The sequence below is a fragment of the Solanum lycopersicum genome, chromosome 4 (genome assembly GCF_036512215.1).
Source record: "Solanum lycopersicum chromosome 4, SLM_r2.1".
NCBI lineage: Eukaryota > Viridiplantae > Streptophyta > Magnoliopsida > Solanales > Solanaceae > Solanum > Solanum lycopersicum.
In genome coordinates this window covers 6,194,150-6,212,141 of record NC_090803.1, presented here as the reverse complement: position 1 = coordinate 6,212,141, position 17,992 = coordinate 6,194,150, and the positions used below count along the sequence as shown (strand labels likewise).

Genomic DNA, 17,992 nt, shown 5'->3' with positions numbered 1-17,992 from the left:
CCTTAGTGTAAAGAAAAAATATTTAAAACTATTTTTTTTCTATATTGTAATTTAGTTTTTGTATTCAAAGAAAAAAATTTGGTCATCTACAATAAGTTTTACAAGAACATTAGTGAAATATAAATAAATTTGATTATCAAAATAATAATTCTAAATTAGTCATTGATACAAAAAAAAATATGTTTGACGAGGATTAAATATACTGATATGGGATTATATTTTTTAGAAAAAAATAATAAAAAATTTTGTTAGAGGAAAAGAATATATGTGAGTATTTGTTTATAAGTAGGGGTATATATGAGTCACTTTCATAACAAGGGGTATATCAGCTCTAAATGATAATGTTAAGGAGTATATCATACCCTTTTCTCTTTAGTAATAGTAATAATAATAATAATAATAATAATAATAATATATTTAATATAATTTTATAAGTAAACTTTGAAAAAAAATTATAATAGATACAATTTTACTCATATATTTATATTATGAAAAAAAAAGATTATTTTACTAGATCATCAATTTAAATTAACATATCAAATCAAATATGAGAATAATACAAAAATTGTTATAAAATCAAGCTCATAAGACTATAATCATAAAAAGAACAAGACAAGAGAAATAGATAGAAGAAGAGGATTTTCTTCTTATTCAAGTGTATATTAGTCTCATTTGTATATATTACAATAGTGAATGAACAACCCTATTTATAAGTTGAGAAACCACTCCAAAAGTCACCATATTAAGTATCATAATAAATAGATATATTCTTATCCAAAAAGGTTCATGAAACCTAGTGAATATGGATAGTTGTTCATGTACTTACTTTATGGACTATCCACTCATTCAATTGATTTATAATACTCCCTTGGATGTCCATAGAAATTGTGTCTCGTTAAATCTTACTAGAAAAAACCCTGCAGGAAAAAATTCTACTGAAGGAAAAAAAGTACACATATCTTTTGATACGCATTATTTGTTGCCTCATTAAAAACTTTGTCAGGAAAATCCAGTGGGACAAAAACTCGGTCAAGGAAAAAAGAGTACAACGCGTATTATACTCCCCCTAATTAAAACATCACTTAATTTCTTGCGATGATGTCTCCAATCTTTGTACATTGTGGTTGGTATATTCTTTTTTTAAAAAAACCCACACATTTCCTGAATATGGTGTGTCATTTATCTCAATCAGACGCATTCTCGACTTGCTTAATGGAGGATTTTTATTTCTGCATAGCAATATTTGTTTTATTGATCGCCAGGATATTATCATGCCTCCACACAAAAACAAATAGCGTGTTTGAGATCGTGTTTTATGCGGATCAGATAAATATTCTGCATCTGCGTAACCTTGACTTGAATTCTTCGGAATAGAATGAGCTCATGTCTATGGCCCTTCAAAGATATTCAAGTATATAAATAACACCATTTCAATGTCTTTTTGTCGGGGAGGAATCGAATCTTGTCAATAAATTTACTGCAAAATAGACATCTGGTTGGATATTGTTAGCAAGATGCATTAGTATCCTGATTGCACTAAAATATAAAGATTCATCACCAAGAAGCTCTTCATCCTTCTCTTGAGATCAAACTGAATTATCATTTATTTAAAGCGATCTCATAATCATTGGGGTACTCAATGAATGTGATTTATCCATATAAAAATCGCATCAAAACTTTTTTGTGTATGTTGATTGATGGACAAATATTTCATTTGTCAATTTATCAATCTGTAGGTCAAGACAACATTCTATCTTACCAAGACCTTTTCACCCTTTCAAACACTCAACAGCTTTTGAAAGCTCTTTAAGAGTGCTAATGACGTTCAAGTCACCAAAATACACAACTATAATAACAAATTCAGATCCTGACCTTTTCATAATTTATAATCTCAATATTTCTTTTTAATTCATTTGAAACTTAAAAGGTTTCTTTTGAGACTTACTACAACCATACCTCAATATTATTTCTCTGGCAATATCACAACTCATTAGAGCTTGCCATTAATTTTGTGTACTATCACATATTGCATGACACCATCACTATGGTGAGCATCTCCTTCAAGGAGGAAATTATATTACTATTGTCATGGTCAAAATCATTACGAGCAAGACATGTTTCTTGTTTTACTTTTGTTGTACCATAGGTACACAACCATGTGCCACACTATAATGACCACAACCCTTATAGGCAAAAACTATTTCTTTCTTTTGCCTTTTCGTGCTGATAACGTGTTATAAAATCAAGCTCATAAGCCTATAATCATAAAGAGAACAAGACAAGAGAAGTAGATAGAAGAAGAGAACTTTTCTTCTTATTCAAGTGTATATTAGTCTCATCTGTATATATTACAATAGTAAATGAACAACCCTATTCATAGGTTGAGAAATCACTCTGAATATACTTCATATTAAGTATCATAATAAATAGATACATTCTTATCCAAAAAGGCTCATGAGACCTAGTGAATATGAATAGTTATTCATGTACTTATTTTATGGACTATCCACTCATTGGATCGATTTATAACAATAATACAATTATGGAAGGAAAATAAATTTCTCCAATAAAATAAGTTGTATATTAGGCACTTCATTTTGTCGTTTTATCTTTTTCTGTACTATATATTTCTATAAACTTTATCTAATTATTCAATGTGAACTCTCTTCATAATTAAACTTTAATTAATTGCTAACAATTGTCTTATCATTCCATTTTGCTTTCTCTGCCTACTCTTCTAGATTAGTTGTTTTATTAAAATAAAAAGAAAATCCCCCTTTTCCCTAACAAAGTTTTCATTCTTCTAGAAGACAAATAAATAATTAATATAATCATCAAAAAATATGTTAATTAATTTCTAATCTTATTACTAATTAAACTCTCAAGATCTCCATATATATAAGTGTCCATCTTATTAGCTTCTTTCCCTCACCAAATATATGTGTGTCCTTAATTTCATAATATCTTAAATCTCTTTCATCGATTGAGGCATAATTATTATTGTTATATCAAAATTTAAAAAAAGAAGAAGAAGAAGATGGAATTCAATAAATTTATAAACGTAAATCCAGAAGAAGAAAGTTGTCTTTCTTTTCGCGACCTCTCTATATACAACAATGCTAAAGAATGGAAAAACTACGTATCAAGTGAAGAATCTCAAGAGGAAGGGTTATTTGAGTTTTTCAATCAAGAAATGACCAATAATCAATTTTTTCATCATCGAGATATAATTTTTTGTGGAAAAATTATTCCTCAAGAAAATCCTATCAAAGATATTAATCACCAAAAGCTCAAAAAGAAAGGGGAAATAGGGGATTATATCACATTTTCCCAAGGTAATAAGAAGGGGTTGAAATCATGGTATTTATTATTATTTGGAACATCAAAATCATTTTCACAAGAGATGGAATTAAGAGACCTCAAGAGAAGACAAAGTAGTAATAATAAAGTTTCATCACTTTCTCAATTGCAATTAAGAAAAATTAATGATGAGAAAGTGAATGTAAATAATATTAGATGTATTAATAAGGGTAAAGAAAAGGGGTTATGGTGGCTAATCAAAAAATTGAGTTGTAGTGATAGTGCTTATCATGCTAAGGGAGTGGTGAAGGCATCCATTAGTTACATTCCACATGTAATGTGACAAGAAAAATAAAAGTATTTATAAATAGTTTAGTGATATCGATGAGAATTTTTCATGTAATGGTTATTACATGATTAGTAGTATTTGATGAAAGTTTCTTATTTATAATAAAATTGTATGTTTATAGATTAGAGTCTTTTATGTAATAGCTATGACCTTAATTTTTGTCATCTACTTATACGTGTCAATTCTTATTATCTATTTTCTTTATATTTAGTATCGATATGATTATAATTGCTATGTCTTAAATTTTTATGAATTTCTTTCTTTTCAATTTCTTGATCCTCCCGTCTAATAAAAAAAAGTTTTTTTTTTTAAAAGTAATTTTGATTAAGAGGACGTTCCATTCCTAACTTGCGTTACTAACAATAAAGATTCATTTTTTTTATTTAAGCTTGAATTTACTCTCTTTCAGAACATCGAAGCCACAATTCATTTAGAGGTGAAATTGTTAGTTTTTATGGAAAAAAATACTATTAATCTTTAATTACACTTTGAACAACACATACATCAATATTCATAATTTTTTTAAAATGATATCTTAACTAAATTTTGAATCACTCGATAAATTGAACTCACTTTAATCAAGAAGGAAACAACACGTGGTATTATTATTATTGTTGTTATTATTATTATTTAAAGTAAGTGTTGTATTAGGTTGTACAATTTGACTATATCTTATATTTCAAAATCATCATCTAGTTTTCAATGAAAATTCCAAATTTTATGTGGATTGTCGGTGACAAAAAGCACCATTTGTGTATAAAGTAATTCACCTTAATTAGAAATGACAATATTTATACATTTACAAATCACGTGCATTTTTATGTTTTGTATTTAATGTTAATAATGCAATATAAATTAACACTTTATTTCTTTTGATTTTGATATTTGTGTTTGGTTTTCTAATTAATCTAAGCATTGGTCGTTTGGCAATAGTGGGATAGAATAGAGAAATGGTGTGTATTTATATATATATATATATATTGACTACTTTATCTTTTATATAAGATACTTAATCCTATTATTTAGTATAAACGATGTAATAAAATAATTTTGGGATAAATTAGTATCCTAAATCAAACGTGAGATAAGATGGTCTTATATTTTATTTCGAAAATTTTATTCTTATTCCATCAATCAAACGATCGAAAGATTTGTACTTCAAATCGAAATGAAGCAAAGCATTTTCATCCACATACTTTTTTTTTTAATGGTGTGCCTTTTCCATGTTTAGATTTCAATATTTGATTATGAGTTTCATGTTTTATGTATCAAAAGTTTTGAACGAAATGTTTTGTTTGATTTTTGACTTTTTAAAGACCTTTTGGCCGTCATGGGCCGGCCATAAAGCTATAACAAGCCGATTGGCTATGCCAAACATGGTCTTAATTTTTAAGGGGCTGAAAAAGTTTTTAGTCTAATGTTATACAATCAATTAGTAATCGAGAAGGTCAAGCTCGTTTTAATTCATTATATGATTATTTCCTTTTATTTATTTGATGTAAATATTGAATACGAGTAAATTTTTATCATGTGTAAATAATCTTGATTTAATTTCAAACATAATTAAATTCATATACTACATAATGCAAACGTTAGTATAACATGGATTTTAGCTTGATTTTTCTATGGAAATAGAAATATTTGAGAGAAAATTTTTAAAACAACTTACTATATTTGAAAGATTTCATAGAAATACAAAGTCCAAGAAACGGTTAAGAATATTATATTCAAATGAAATTATATTTGAGTTTGTCACTAGTTAGAATATGACGTAAAAGCTTATAATTACAAATCATATGGTTGATAAGTTAGACGATAAATAAAAACATACTAATAGTATCTGTGATACATATCAAATCTCGTTCATTTATCTCTCATATCATTAATACACTCAAATAAATTTAAAATACATAATAAATCTCTCACTTCTTTCCTATTTTATTTATTATTTTTTTAATATATCTGATAACAAAATTCTGTCGTAATAATCGGAGGGTTCCTCTTTATCCGTTAACAGACATGCCTTTTTCAGTTTTTTTTCGGTGAGATGTAAATGGATCTCATTTTGAATGTCTACTTACTCCATTGACATATTTGTGAAGTATTAAATTTTTAGATAAATCTTTTTACTCAAATATTATAGTTTATTAAAATTTATTTAATATATAAATAATTTATTTAGTAAATGGCAAGTAAAAAAAAATATGATAAAAAACTAAAGTGATTAATTTAAAATTTACATTTAAATATATATATATATTTTAATATTTATCAATTTGATTTAAACATCAAATACGATAGAGTTAAATGCTTTGATTCTTCGACGTCGGAAGGAGAAGATGGATGACTAATGACTGCCGTATATTGACAAGGAAATAAAATAAAGTCCTTAATTGCATGCCAAAATTATGTATATTTTTGAATATAATAATATAAATTACGATAGAAACGATGAAATTGTTATATCATTAATCAAAATTTTCTATTCAAACTTTATGTATAAAACTTTTTTTATTAGAAATGTCACTTGTAAATCCTGAAGTGCACAATTTATATTTGGTCGAAGCTACAATATAATAACATATAATTGGTGAAAATTAAAAAAATTAAGATATACTTAAAATATTATATCAATTTAATTTGAAATTATAAGAGACCAACCCAAGCAAATCCAAAAAAAAAGTTCACATGAAAGTACAAAAAAGACACGCCAATAAGGCAAAATTAACAACCAAATAATCTCTATGCACTTCGTATGTAAAAAGCTGAAAAAAATGCATATGAGCATGAACGAACAAAATCATAATTTAAAATTTATGTAATTTTTTTACTTTTTATTTTACGATCGGGGCGAAGCCTTGATACGTTGTTTGGCTCGTCTATTTATATAAATATTTGATTATGTAAACCAAATGGTAAAAATTGTTACATTGATAGTGCGTGTGATATTATTATTCAAAATGAATTATTTAAAATTAATGTGTAAGAAATCAGAAGAAAAAAAACGTATTAACGTCATTATTTTTTAACGAACAAGGAGGAAATTGATCTATTTCTCCTTGTTATGGAGTAATTATCAACAATTTAACTAGTTGGAGGGCATTTTCGAGCAAATAAATATATCGTACATGAATTTATCCTTGCAAAAATGTATATTTCAAGAGCATTGAAATTTAAATAATAGCATCAAAAAGACTATATTTGTTCGATTTTTTGACTATATACTCAAAGAGTAGCCCATAAAATCACTAACCTGTTAGACAGTTGAGAGCATAAATGTTTGGAGTTTCCTTTTCATGAAATTTTGTAAATAATAGTTGCTCGAAAACTTTACATAAATCCTACAATACTAAGAATTAGAAATTCGAGTACATTCCAAAAATGTCCCGAAACATCTTATAAAGTGATGTAATATTAATATCTCAAAAAGTGATATATTATATCACGATACATGGCGATGTATCTGATCAATGATGTATAAAAAAAAAATTGAGATTTTTATGATTTTTTTCTAATGATTATTTCTTTTATGAGAATATGGTAAAATAAATTGTGTGATTAAGCTTATTTAATTGGATAAGGATGATATGTCTGCAAATTAAGCCTATTTAAGCTTATTTTATTAAGTCCTCCATTACATCAAATGAATTTAATTATTGGATATGCAAGACTATGTTTTAAAATATTCGTCAATTTTACTTTTCATAAATTGTCATTGAAATTAATTATTAATTAATATTCATTTATTTCAATAACTAATAAAGGTAAAATGAAAAATTAGGTTTTAATTTTTTTCCCATAAAGAATGTGAAACCCCACAGCAATGTAATTAATTTGAACACTTAAAAGGTTCAATTCTAGAACTTTGTTGGGTTTATTTTGTTTAATTTTTCCCATATCAAGCTATTGATATTATTTTAGATTAGCTAAAAGAGAAGTAGATATTAAACTCCAAAAGATGTGTGAATTTGATTAGAAAATCTTTTCAATTAACTGGAATTGGTTAAAAATCTTTACGGATTTTCATTTCAATATCCAAACAAATACAGAAAATAGTAAGTATGAAAAAAAAAATGATCTTATTAGTGACTCTTCAGTTCAGGTCTCCAAAGTTTTTTATCAACATGATTTAATATCAGTAAATGTTACGAATAATCATCCTTAGAAGACAAATAAGATTCATCTTAAAAAAATTCAACCTCTAAAAAACTTATTTTAGTACTCAAAAATATTAACAGCAATATTATTAAAAAAAAAAGAAAAATAAATATAGTATAAAAAAAAAAGAATTTCAATTTGTCTCTTCAGTTCAGGTCTCCATAACTTCTCCGCATGATTTAATCTCAGAAGAACGAAAGTTATATATTTGATCATCATCAGAGACTAAATTGAACAAAATCGCATTAAAACACACACAAAAAAAGGCAATTGAAAAAAAAAAAACAAAGCTCGAATTCTAATTTAATTATACCACACATCAAATAAAAACAAAAATTATCCTTTGTTAGATGAATTTGAGGAAGATAACACTAAACACGAGAAGAGAGAACAATTTTTTTTTTTTTAACCGTAGCCGTCTATGAAAAATTTTATTAATAATTGGTGTATTTATAAGGATAAAGTGTGGAAATTATACAACCCTAGATAATTTGGGCTCATCATCTTCTTTTGGCCCATCTTAGGATAATTTGGGCTCATCACCTTCTTTTGGCCCATCTTAATCATAAACATGTAGATTTTGTTGTTCCTTTTTGGGAAACTTATATAAATATACTAAAATAAAAAAATATTTACTATTTATAGCAATAATATCTTTTTTTCACTTGATCACTTTTAATTCATTTTTAATACAAGTTTAACACATATTATAAATAACAATTTATTATTCATATATAATACAAATTTTAATAATGGATAATACATTTATCGCACATTTTAATACACTTATAATACAATATGTCAAATTTTTACCAAACAAACATAATATATTTCAAAAAACAATTATAATTCATATATATTGCATACATAATTCACTTTTAATTCATATTGTAGATTTGACATAGCATTGTTATAAATGGTAATAAATAAAAAGTATTGCTAAAATCAGTAATTATTTATTAAAATGTACTAATTTATGTAATTTTTCCTTCCTTTTTCTGTTCAACCTTTAGATTTAAGTTGTAAAGTTGTACAAATATACCTTCCGAAACTGATAAAACAATTAGGCCTCATTAACATCTACAAAATTTTAAGTTGGTGATATACTTTTTTTTTTCTTCAGTTGTTTTTTTAAAATTAAATCTTTTTATGGCAATTATTAATATTTTTTTTAAAAAAACTAATAGTAGGTCATAGTGGCCCATATTATTAAACAATAAAGTAGATTTTTGCACAAATCTCATAATGTTAAAAGTTAAGTTAGATAGAAAATCACAATCACCTGTTTGATTGAACTTGCTGCCTATTAAAAATTTTCCTCTCTTATTATAGTGTGTGTTTCTGGGATGCGCTTGCAGGAAGGAAGTTTGAGTTTGATGCAAATGATTGAAATATCATCACATGACCCATTTTATTAACAAGATTTATCACTACTTTAGCGATTTTAGTGTCGTCGCGAATTACTCGAAATTCTAGATTATTCAATTTTCTCATGTTAGCAATATACAGTGGTCAAACTGGATCACTTTTATATTTGGGACCTTTTACTTTTTTTCATCATGCGGAAGTTAGAATTAATTTTTGTTAGGGGAGGTAAGAAACGTTTGTACTCAGCTACAAAATTTAGTTTGTACACGGCGAGGCGTTTTGTTCTCTTAATGGGAGTTTTAACTTGTTTTCTTCAAAAGCTTGTATCTAGCACCAGTGGTCTAGTGGTAGAATAGTACCCTGCCACAGTACAGACCCGGGTTCGATTCCCGGCTGGTGCAATTAATATGTATGCGGGGATAGCTCAGTTGGGAAAGCGTTAGATTGAAGATTCTCACCGCACATGATTTTTTTTTTAATTCTTCAAATATGTTAGTATTATATAAGTTAAAATAAGGAGTATTTTTTTTGTAACTAAATTATTTTATTTTTCAAAGTATAATTTACCGCTCAATAAATAGAAACCAAAAAAATATTCACTAAACTAATCCAGCACAACTTGCTACATCAACCTCTAGACATTGTCACTATTTTGGTGCTAACACTTAGGACTAATGCAATTTTGTCAATGTTGTATAACGATATTATTGCTCCACCGAAAATTCTCTCTGTCCCGAAATGTTGTCACCAAAATATAAATATGGGCCTGATTAAGAAGACTTGGGCTGATGAAGGCCCATTAAGGTTGCTTGGACTAAATTGCTAGCAAATGGGCCTTCATAAAATGCAGGCCAAGCCCATAAATATCAAGCAAATAAGCCCAAAATTAACCGTTGGGTGATCGATAAAGCCCACTGTAGTGGCAAGTGCACAAAGAGTGTAAATTTTTTTATATATACATATTTTTGGAAAAATCGTATATAATAACAAACTATTAATTCAAATTAAATATGATAACCACAATTTGATTTAATTGTAACCTGTAGCTAGCATTGTCATTCGTCCTCTCCCTAGGTTTCCCGCTCGCCACTCTTGCTAGTTTCTCTCCCGCCTCTTTCGCTTTTATACAAACACAAATTATAAAATGCGTTTGTATTTGTACATAAAGTGAAAGAAGATTGTACATATACATATATCTTCGTTCTCCTCTCCAGATCTCGGCCTGCTCTTCCAGATTTCGCTTGCCACTCTTTCTCGCCTCTCTCACTTTATACAATCACATATATATACATTGCGTTTTCATCCTATACACTTATGATTATATAAATACATATCTTCCCTACCCAGTTTTTTTTTTGTCTTTTTCTCTTTTATCGCTTTATACAAACACAACTTATATAATTGATTCATTTGTGTATATATATCGAAACAGATTATACAATTGCTTCTTTTGTATATGTATAGCGCAATATACATATTAATAACCGTAACAAACATGAAATTTTTTATGAAGCGCAATTATGCAAACTATAACTATAATATACAAAAATAATTATTATGTTTGCTATATGTAAAGTTGCTTATTTTTTACAAGCCATTTCAAAATCAAATTTAGACTATTCATAAATTCTTGTAATGATAATATTCATGCGTAAATTATTAAAACTCATCTGATATAAAATTAATAGATTTTTTCCAACAAAACTTGTAAGTTTTCCTTTACGTAATCAAAAAGGTTTAATATACAACTAATATTCACGTGGCATTGCAAGTTGAACAATTCTAAACAATTGTATATATTATATAATACGTAATAAGTACAAAAAGTGGTTAAAAGTTGCAAACCTTCTACCCTATCTTTAGTCCAACTAGAAATACATAAAGAATGTTGCTATACATTTTTTTTTCCTTTAAAAATATAATTATATGATATTCGGAATTCGATGTTAGGAATTTTTCATTCTCGCGTTCCACTGGGCCCCTGACAGGATAGGCGAGGAATCACTCTGGATCTTCTTTTTTTGGAAGACAGAAACACAAAATTTCTGACTAAAGATAAAAGAGATCACAATCTATCCCAATAAAATCCTTGGCTATATTGTTATAGTCTACTTTTTAACATTTGCGATGGTCACGTATAATTTTTTTCCCCGTTCATTTAGTATTTCAAAAATTTATTGACTTGATTAATTTTAAGCTGGATCGAATATGACTAAAACCCTTATTAGCAGTAGGTATTCCGAGTCGGACTAATCTTAAGGCCCATTTCAAGGGTGAAGTGATCTCTTCATCATGATTTTTTTCATTTTCAAAGTTCGAACTGATTTCTTGATATTTTAAAACTTTGAACCTAAAATATTTCTTCTGTTTCATATTAATTGATTAATTTTCTTTTTACAGGCATTTTAATAATTCGCTCCTTTAAAATTTTAAAAAATTTATTAAAATTTTTACAAACAGATGTGAACTTGCAAGGATAATATAGGAAAAATATAATCAATACTTTATTGATTTAGTTAGACGAACAACTAATATAAGATAGTCCAATTATTTTTAGATTGATGATCAATTAATATGAGATGGAGGAAATATCCTACTATTAAAGTTTTTGGAATAAAATGATGTTGGTCCAAAAAGTCTTGTGAATTATTTGTGATGAGAATTTTGCCAACCAATCAAAACCAAATCCATAATATCCCCATGTGCTACTGTTACATATCAAGTCAAATTGATCCAAGAGTGGCTAACATAATAAAATCAAAAAAAGAAAGATCCCTTATTTCACACTGTTCCCTATTTTCCATGACTTAATAGTGGGGTTGTGTGTATTACAATGAAAGTACACCTCTAATTATTTTTAATTAATAACGATTAAATTTGTCAAGATATTTCATTCTCGATATTTTCATTAAGTCTTATTTAATTTTGCGTTTACTTTGTTTAGAGTGTAATAAAATCTCAATTTAGTTGAAAAATAAACTTCTATATGGATTTGAACAATCTGCTTTTCATGAGCTAATTTTAAAATTGAATTAGACCATAGTATTATTCTCAAAATTAAATTTATTTACTTTTCGACTTGATACATGCTCCACTTAAGCCTGAGTATGGAGGTGTTACTATGTTAGATTTGGTTAAAGAATGATTTGCTGATACGAATTTAAACCAACCTTATATTTTCACGAGTTATATTTGTCTATTTAGATAATTCCTACAAAAATAATAATTACTATGACGAAACCCGTCAATCATTGTGTGAATGTGAATATGACAAAAGATACACCACATTAAAACAATGTGATGCAATGAATGTAACTATTTTTTTCTTACACTAGATATGTCTTGATTTAAGTTTGTACATAATTAGTTTTAAAGAATATTTGTATGGTAAAATTAGTTATTTCGAGTGAGTTGTATTAAAAAGAACATGAATTGAATTTCAATGTGAACATTGAACGATAAACAAGAAATCAAAAATGACAAAAGACAGATATTTTTAGTAGTTAGATGTATAAAAAATACTCTTATCTTGTATTGGAAGAAGGCGGGCGATTAATTTGGGTTGATAAAAATGTCAACTTTCACTAATTAGTAGAAATCTTGGATCAAATCTCTTACTTATTATTACTATATACTATATAATTTCAGAATTTATTTAGAGATCTGTGCATTTGGGTATTCTTTAGTTTATATTATCTGGGTCATTCTCATTTTGCCCCCATAGTACTTGTCTCCTTGTTTCTTGAAAATCCCACAAAAAGTTGGGATTTTTGTTGTTTTTGTGTTTTTTCACTGTATTGTTTTGCCCCATGTGATAAATGTTCAATATCTTGGACTAACTGTACATAATTCTTGAAAAAAATCCAATCTTTGTGTTTGATTTGTTTTCAGTGTGTACAGATTCATGGAGAATTCTCTGTGTTATGTGATGTTCTTGTCATTTTTGTTTGTGGGTAGTTGTTATTCTTTCTATAATGTAGAACAAGAAAATGATAGAATTACTTATTTGCCTGGGCAACCAGAAAATGTACAATTTAGTCAGTATTCAGGTTATGTAACTGTAAATCAGCAAGCTGGAAGGGCATTGTTTTACTGGTTGATTGAATCACCATCGACTCGTAATCCTGAGAAAAGGCCACTTGTTTTGTGGCTTAATGGAGGGCCAGGATGTTCTTCTGTAGCTTATGGAGCTGCTGAAGAAATCGGCCCGTTTCATATTAATGCTGATGGGAAGACACTTTACTTGAATCCTTACTCATGGAACAACTGTATGTGTGTTTGTTTTAAAATGATTTTTTTTGTTTTGAATAATGTTTGGTTTTCTTGTCTTTAATAATGGAATTGTGTTGTTGGCAGTGGCGAATTTGCTTTTTCTTGAATCACCAGCTGGAGTTGGTTTTTCTTATACAAATACTACCTCAGATTTGTATGATGCTGGTGATCAAAGAACAGGTAAGGATGATTGAGTAATTGAATGTTAGTCATTATGTTGTGTGCTTTTGATGTGAGAATCTTGAAGATTCATGGTAGGCGTTTGGACGTAAAAACCTGATATTTAAAAAGTAGTATTTGGAAAAAGTTGAAAAGAATATTTGGAAATTGAGTTGTGCTTGGAAATGCATACAACTTGCGAAAAAAGTATTTGGAAATTGAGTTGTGTTTGGATATGCATCTAGCTTGAAAAAAAGTTGAAAAAGGATATTTGGAAATCGAGTTGTGTTCGTATATGCATTTAACTTGAAAAAAAGATATTTGGACATCGAGTTGTGTTTGGATATGCATTTAACTTGAAAAAGAGTTGAAACTTTGTTAGTGGATTTTTTTAAAAATAAAATTGGTCAAAACCACTTTTACAAACTTGAACCTTGTCTCAATTTTTATTTTCTCAAGAAGTTAATCCAATGTACGAAACGGTTTTTTTTTAATGGAAATGATTATGTTGTTTAAGATGAAATGCTGAACCCTGGCCTTCCAATTTGTAGCTGAAGATACCTACCAGTTTGTTATCAAGTGGTTTGAAAGGTTTCCTCAGTACAAGCATAGAGAATTTTACATTGCTGGAGAAAGTTATGCAGGTATGTTTTTTCTTTTGACAAATAAAGTTATGCAAGTATGTTATAACACACTAATTACTAGTATCTATCTTTGTTATATAATAAGATACTAATTCCATTTTTCTTCCACATGTTCAGGGCATTATGTTCCGCAGCTATCTCAACTTGTCTACCAGAGGAACAAGGGAATCAAGAACCCAATTATAAATTTCAAGGGCTTTATGGTAATAGGCTACTAGTAGTAGTTGGCGTTTTTGAGTGTTTAATGCAATATTACCGAGTCAATATCAAGTTCTGATCTTTTTAGGTTGGAAATGCTGTTACCGATGATTACCATGACTATGTTGGCACGTTCGAGTACTGGTGGACTCATGGCTTGATTTCGGATTCTACATACAAGCTTCTCCAGATAACATGTGACACAGGATCGTCTGAACATCCTTCCACTGATTGTACCAAAGCTCTTCTTCTTGCAGATCATGAGCAGGGAAATATTGACCCATATAGCATATATACTCGTCCTTGTGCCAGTACTAATGCACTTCACCGCAACCTAAGGGGTCATTATGTGAGTCTTTACTTTTTATGCTCTCTTCTCACTCAACTTATAGATGACACATGTAGGTTATTGTAGAATATTCAGTGAAAGTCGTTAAAGAGTAATGAGATGAACTACTTGTGATAATTGCACACTTTCAAAACTTTAGTTTGCTAAAAGGACCTGACAAACATTACTGCATGCTTAAAATTTTTTTATGTGAAAGATTTGGAGTTTTAGACAATATGTTGAAAGTGTGGATACTTAGAATTGACATCTTAATCAGAAGTAGAACTGTCTTTCTGGTGCCTGACATGGCAAGTTGTTAGCTTTACCAAAATCTTACATCCATCAAAGATTCAAAAACATAACTATCTTTTCTTTTTCACCTTGTGGAAAATTTTGAAGTTCTTAATCCTTTGTCAAAAATGCATCTAGCAAAGAAATGTCCCCTTTCTCAGTGGATCAGTGTTTTATGCTGGTATCCTTCAACAGTTAAGTTACCCCAGGAAGATTGCATTTTCAATGTTCAGAGGCACTGAATGTTTATTATCTAGGTGCTTGTATTTTCATTTGAAATTCTTGTTTGGTCATGTTCGTGTATGAGAGAGAGAGAGAGAGAGCCGCAAGAATTAAAGTATCTTTATCATGTAGTGAATAACGGGTTACCTCTCCTATGTGGTTTGCGAGCTATTGCATAGGAGCGGGATTTTTACCCTGTGCACACCCAAAGGGTAGCGGCTGCGGGTTTCCTTGTCATCAAAAAATAAAATAAAATAATATTCCTTTTTAGTGAGACACTGCTATGTAAATGGAAACTATAACTTTAGCAGGTATATTATCTTTTATTTTTCTTCAGACGGTCTATCTGTGATTTTAGGACTTACAAAGAAAGCTTCATTTAGCTTAGTGAACTCTCCCGGAGGAGTGCCTCTTCAATGTAGTTTCTCGATTGAGAGTATTTGAAGTATCATCAATTTCCCTTAAATCTCCTTCCTAACTAGTAATCCTCTTATCTTATTTTGCTAAAGTGTGTCAGATTTCTATTTGTTAAGATTGTTACCACACCTATTTCTATATGAGACTACACTGGGTATATTGTTATTTGTTGTTGTTTCCAAACCTATTTAAGTGTGAATTTTTTTAAATCATTCTGGACTTCACCGTTTAGTATTGTACATCTAATGTTGATATTTATGTCCTTATGGTAGTCCAGAAGTCCTCAATTTAATACGTGGGCGTTCAAGTTTTTAAACTTCTCTTCCTGTTTCAAAAATGTAGCCATGGATGTCCAGAGCATATGATCCTTGTACCGAGAGGTACTCTGATGTTTATTTTAATCTCCCAGAGGTACAAAAGGCATTCCATGCTAATGTAACTAAGATTGCCTATCCTTGGAAAACATGCAGGTCTGTTGAAAAAACTATTGAAGTTTCAAGTTTCCTATCTTCAAACTTGTTGATAACTTCTAATTGGATTTTTTCGGTTTCCAGTGATATAGTCGGAGACTACTGGGACGATTCTCCTTTATCAATGCTTCCCATCTACCATGAGCTAATAGCGGCTGGTCTCAGGATATGGGTATTCAGGTAAACTAAGTCGGTCCTCCTTTTGACATATTCTTTTGCCCCTCTATTTTCATTGTGTTATTGGACCCCATTTTCAAGTTTCGGTACCCTCTTTCCAAAATTAATTAACTATCTGCAGTCGGAAATGATATGAATACTACACCATATAATGGTGGTATAGTAGCCTATTCATTTATTCTCTCTCTCTCTCTCATCGGCGATTTATTATTCTTGGACGCTAAAACTAGTATTACTAAGTTAAGATCTCCCTATTGCATCTCCAACAAGCACAGCAAAGAATGGCGTTTGATTCTGAAAATGAATCTTTCTTATGGTTCAATTTTTTTAAAAATTCACTGATTACCATTATCTCATAGAAGAGATATTTACGCATGTACTTATCATCTAAGTAGTTGGAATTTAAGTTCATAGGAAGCTAGTGAAAAGCTTATACTAAATGATCCTTGTAGTTTCTTGTTCTTCGATTTCTATTACTATCTGTTATTTCTTGTACTTCAACTACGATTATTTTGGTGCAGTAGTGTTACTAACTGTGGTTTTTGTTACTATTTGCTGGTTATTGTACATTCATTACTTCTTTTTCTGGACTGTTTTGCACTATTATACGTCCATCACTGCAACTATACTCTCTTTTTCTTAAGTGTCTACGAATTATAATTGCATACAGTACTTTTTCCATCTTTACTCATTATGTATAGCTGATTTTTGCTGGCAACATTCATTTGGCTTTTCAAATGAAGAATATCAAGTATGAAAGGGGAGCTGGAAACGTCTCATATTGTATCTTTACTTCCAACTAAGTCATAGGATGAACTGATATGTTTGTGTCATCTTGAATCATCACGGTTTATGCAGAGATGACTCATTAGCACAGACAACTTTGATAATGTTTACCTTTTTCAGCTTATCTTAATCAGAATCTGATTTTCCGATCATCTAACATCCTTTGCAGTGGCGATACTGATTCAGTTGTTCCTTTAACCGCAACTCGATATTCTATAGATGCATTGAAGCTCCCAACTATCACAAACTGGTACCCTTGGTATGACAATAAAAAGGTTAGTCATAAATGGACAATGCAAACTGTTTTCCTCTTGGCAACCTTTGCATCTTTTCCTCTCAAGTATCAAAAAATTCATTCTTTCGTTTGTATCTTGTCGTTATTCTATGAATAGGTTGGAGGATGGAGCCAAATATACAAAGGGTTAACCCTTGTAACTATAACAGGAGCAGGGCATGAAGTTCCTCTTCATCGCCCTCGTCAAGCTTTCATTCTATTCAGATCATTTTTGGAGAACAAGCCCATGCCAAGCTAAACAAAGTCAATCTGTAGAGAATCTTCGATTGATCATGTTGTCAAAGGACCAGAGATAACGATATAATCCCTCATTTCTTTCCCCTCGACTGGTATATCAGTAAAGGCCGCGGGGGAGATTCAAGATTATTACTTACACCTCAATAATGCTATACAATGGCTACATTAGAATTTCCATTCATATATTAGTTTGACTTCATTTGTAGATAAAAGCATTCCATGTAAATGGAGTTTCCAGTTGAAGACATTCTTATTATAGGAAAATCCTACTTGTTTGGAGACAAATTTGACTCCTTGCAACTTTAGCTTTTTCCAAATATT

General features: G+C 29.3%; 1 protein-coding gene and 2 non-coding genes across 3 annotated transcripts; 2 read left to right on the top strand and 1 right to left on the bottom strand.

Moving 5' to 3' along the window:
• Window positions 1-7,947: 7,947 nt before the first annotated feature.
• Window positions 7,948-8,033, bottom strand: LOC112941411 (small nucleolar RNA Z159/U59). Its single transcript, XR_003246695.1, has one exon. It is a non-coding gene; the product is annotated as a small nucleolar RNA Z159/U59 (small nucleolar RNA).
• A 1,472-nt stretch (window positions 8,034-9,505) lies between these two features.
• Window positions 9,506-9,576, top strand: TRNAG-GCC (transfer RNA glycine (anticodon GCC)). The gene has a single exon. It is a non-coding gene; the product is annotated as a tRNA-Gly (tRNA).
• Window positions 9,577-12,472: 2,896 nt separating this feature from the next.
• LOC101250880 (serine carboxypeptidase-like 27) lies at window positions 12,473-17,956 on the top strand. Its single transcript, XM_004236586.5, has 9 exons — window positions 12,473-13,443; window positions 13,532-13,627; window positions 14,158-14,250; window positions 14,368-14,453; window positions 14,537-14,797; window positions 16,049-16,176; window positions 16,261-16,356; window positions 17,309-17,414; window positions 17,532-17,956. The coding sequence occupies exons 1-9, from the start codon at window positions 13,080-13,082 to the stop codon at window positions 17,670-17,672; spliced, it is 1,371 nt and encodes a 456-aa protein (XP_004236634.1). The 5' UTR covers window positions 12,473-13,079; the 3' UTR covers window positions 17,673-17,956.
• The last annotated feature ends 36 nt before the right edge of the window (window positions 17,957-17,992 follow it).

Coding starts and splice junctions, on each gene's coding strand:
- LOC101250880 (XM_004236586.5), top strand. CDS start 13,080: ATGGAGAATTCTCTGTGTTATGTGATGTTCTTGTCATTTTTGTTTGTG. Junction 13,444..13,531: donor TCCTTACTCATGGAACAACT/GTATGTGTGTTT, acceptor TGTTGTTGGCAG/TGGCGAATTTGCTTTTTCTT. Junction 14,454..14,536: donor TAAATTTCAAGGGCTTTATG/GTAATAGGCTAC, acceptor TGATCTTTTTAG/GTTGGAAATGCTGTTACCGA.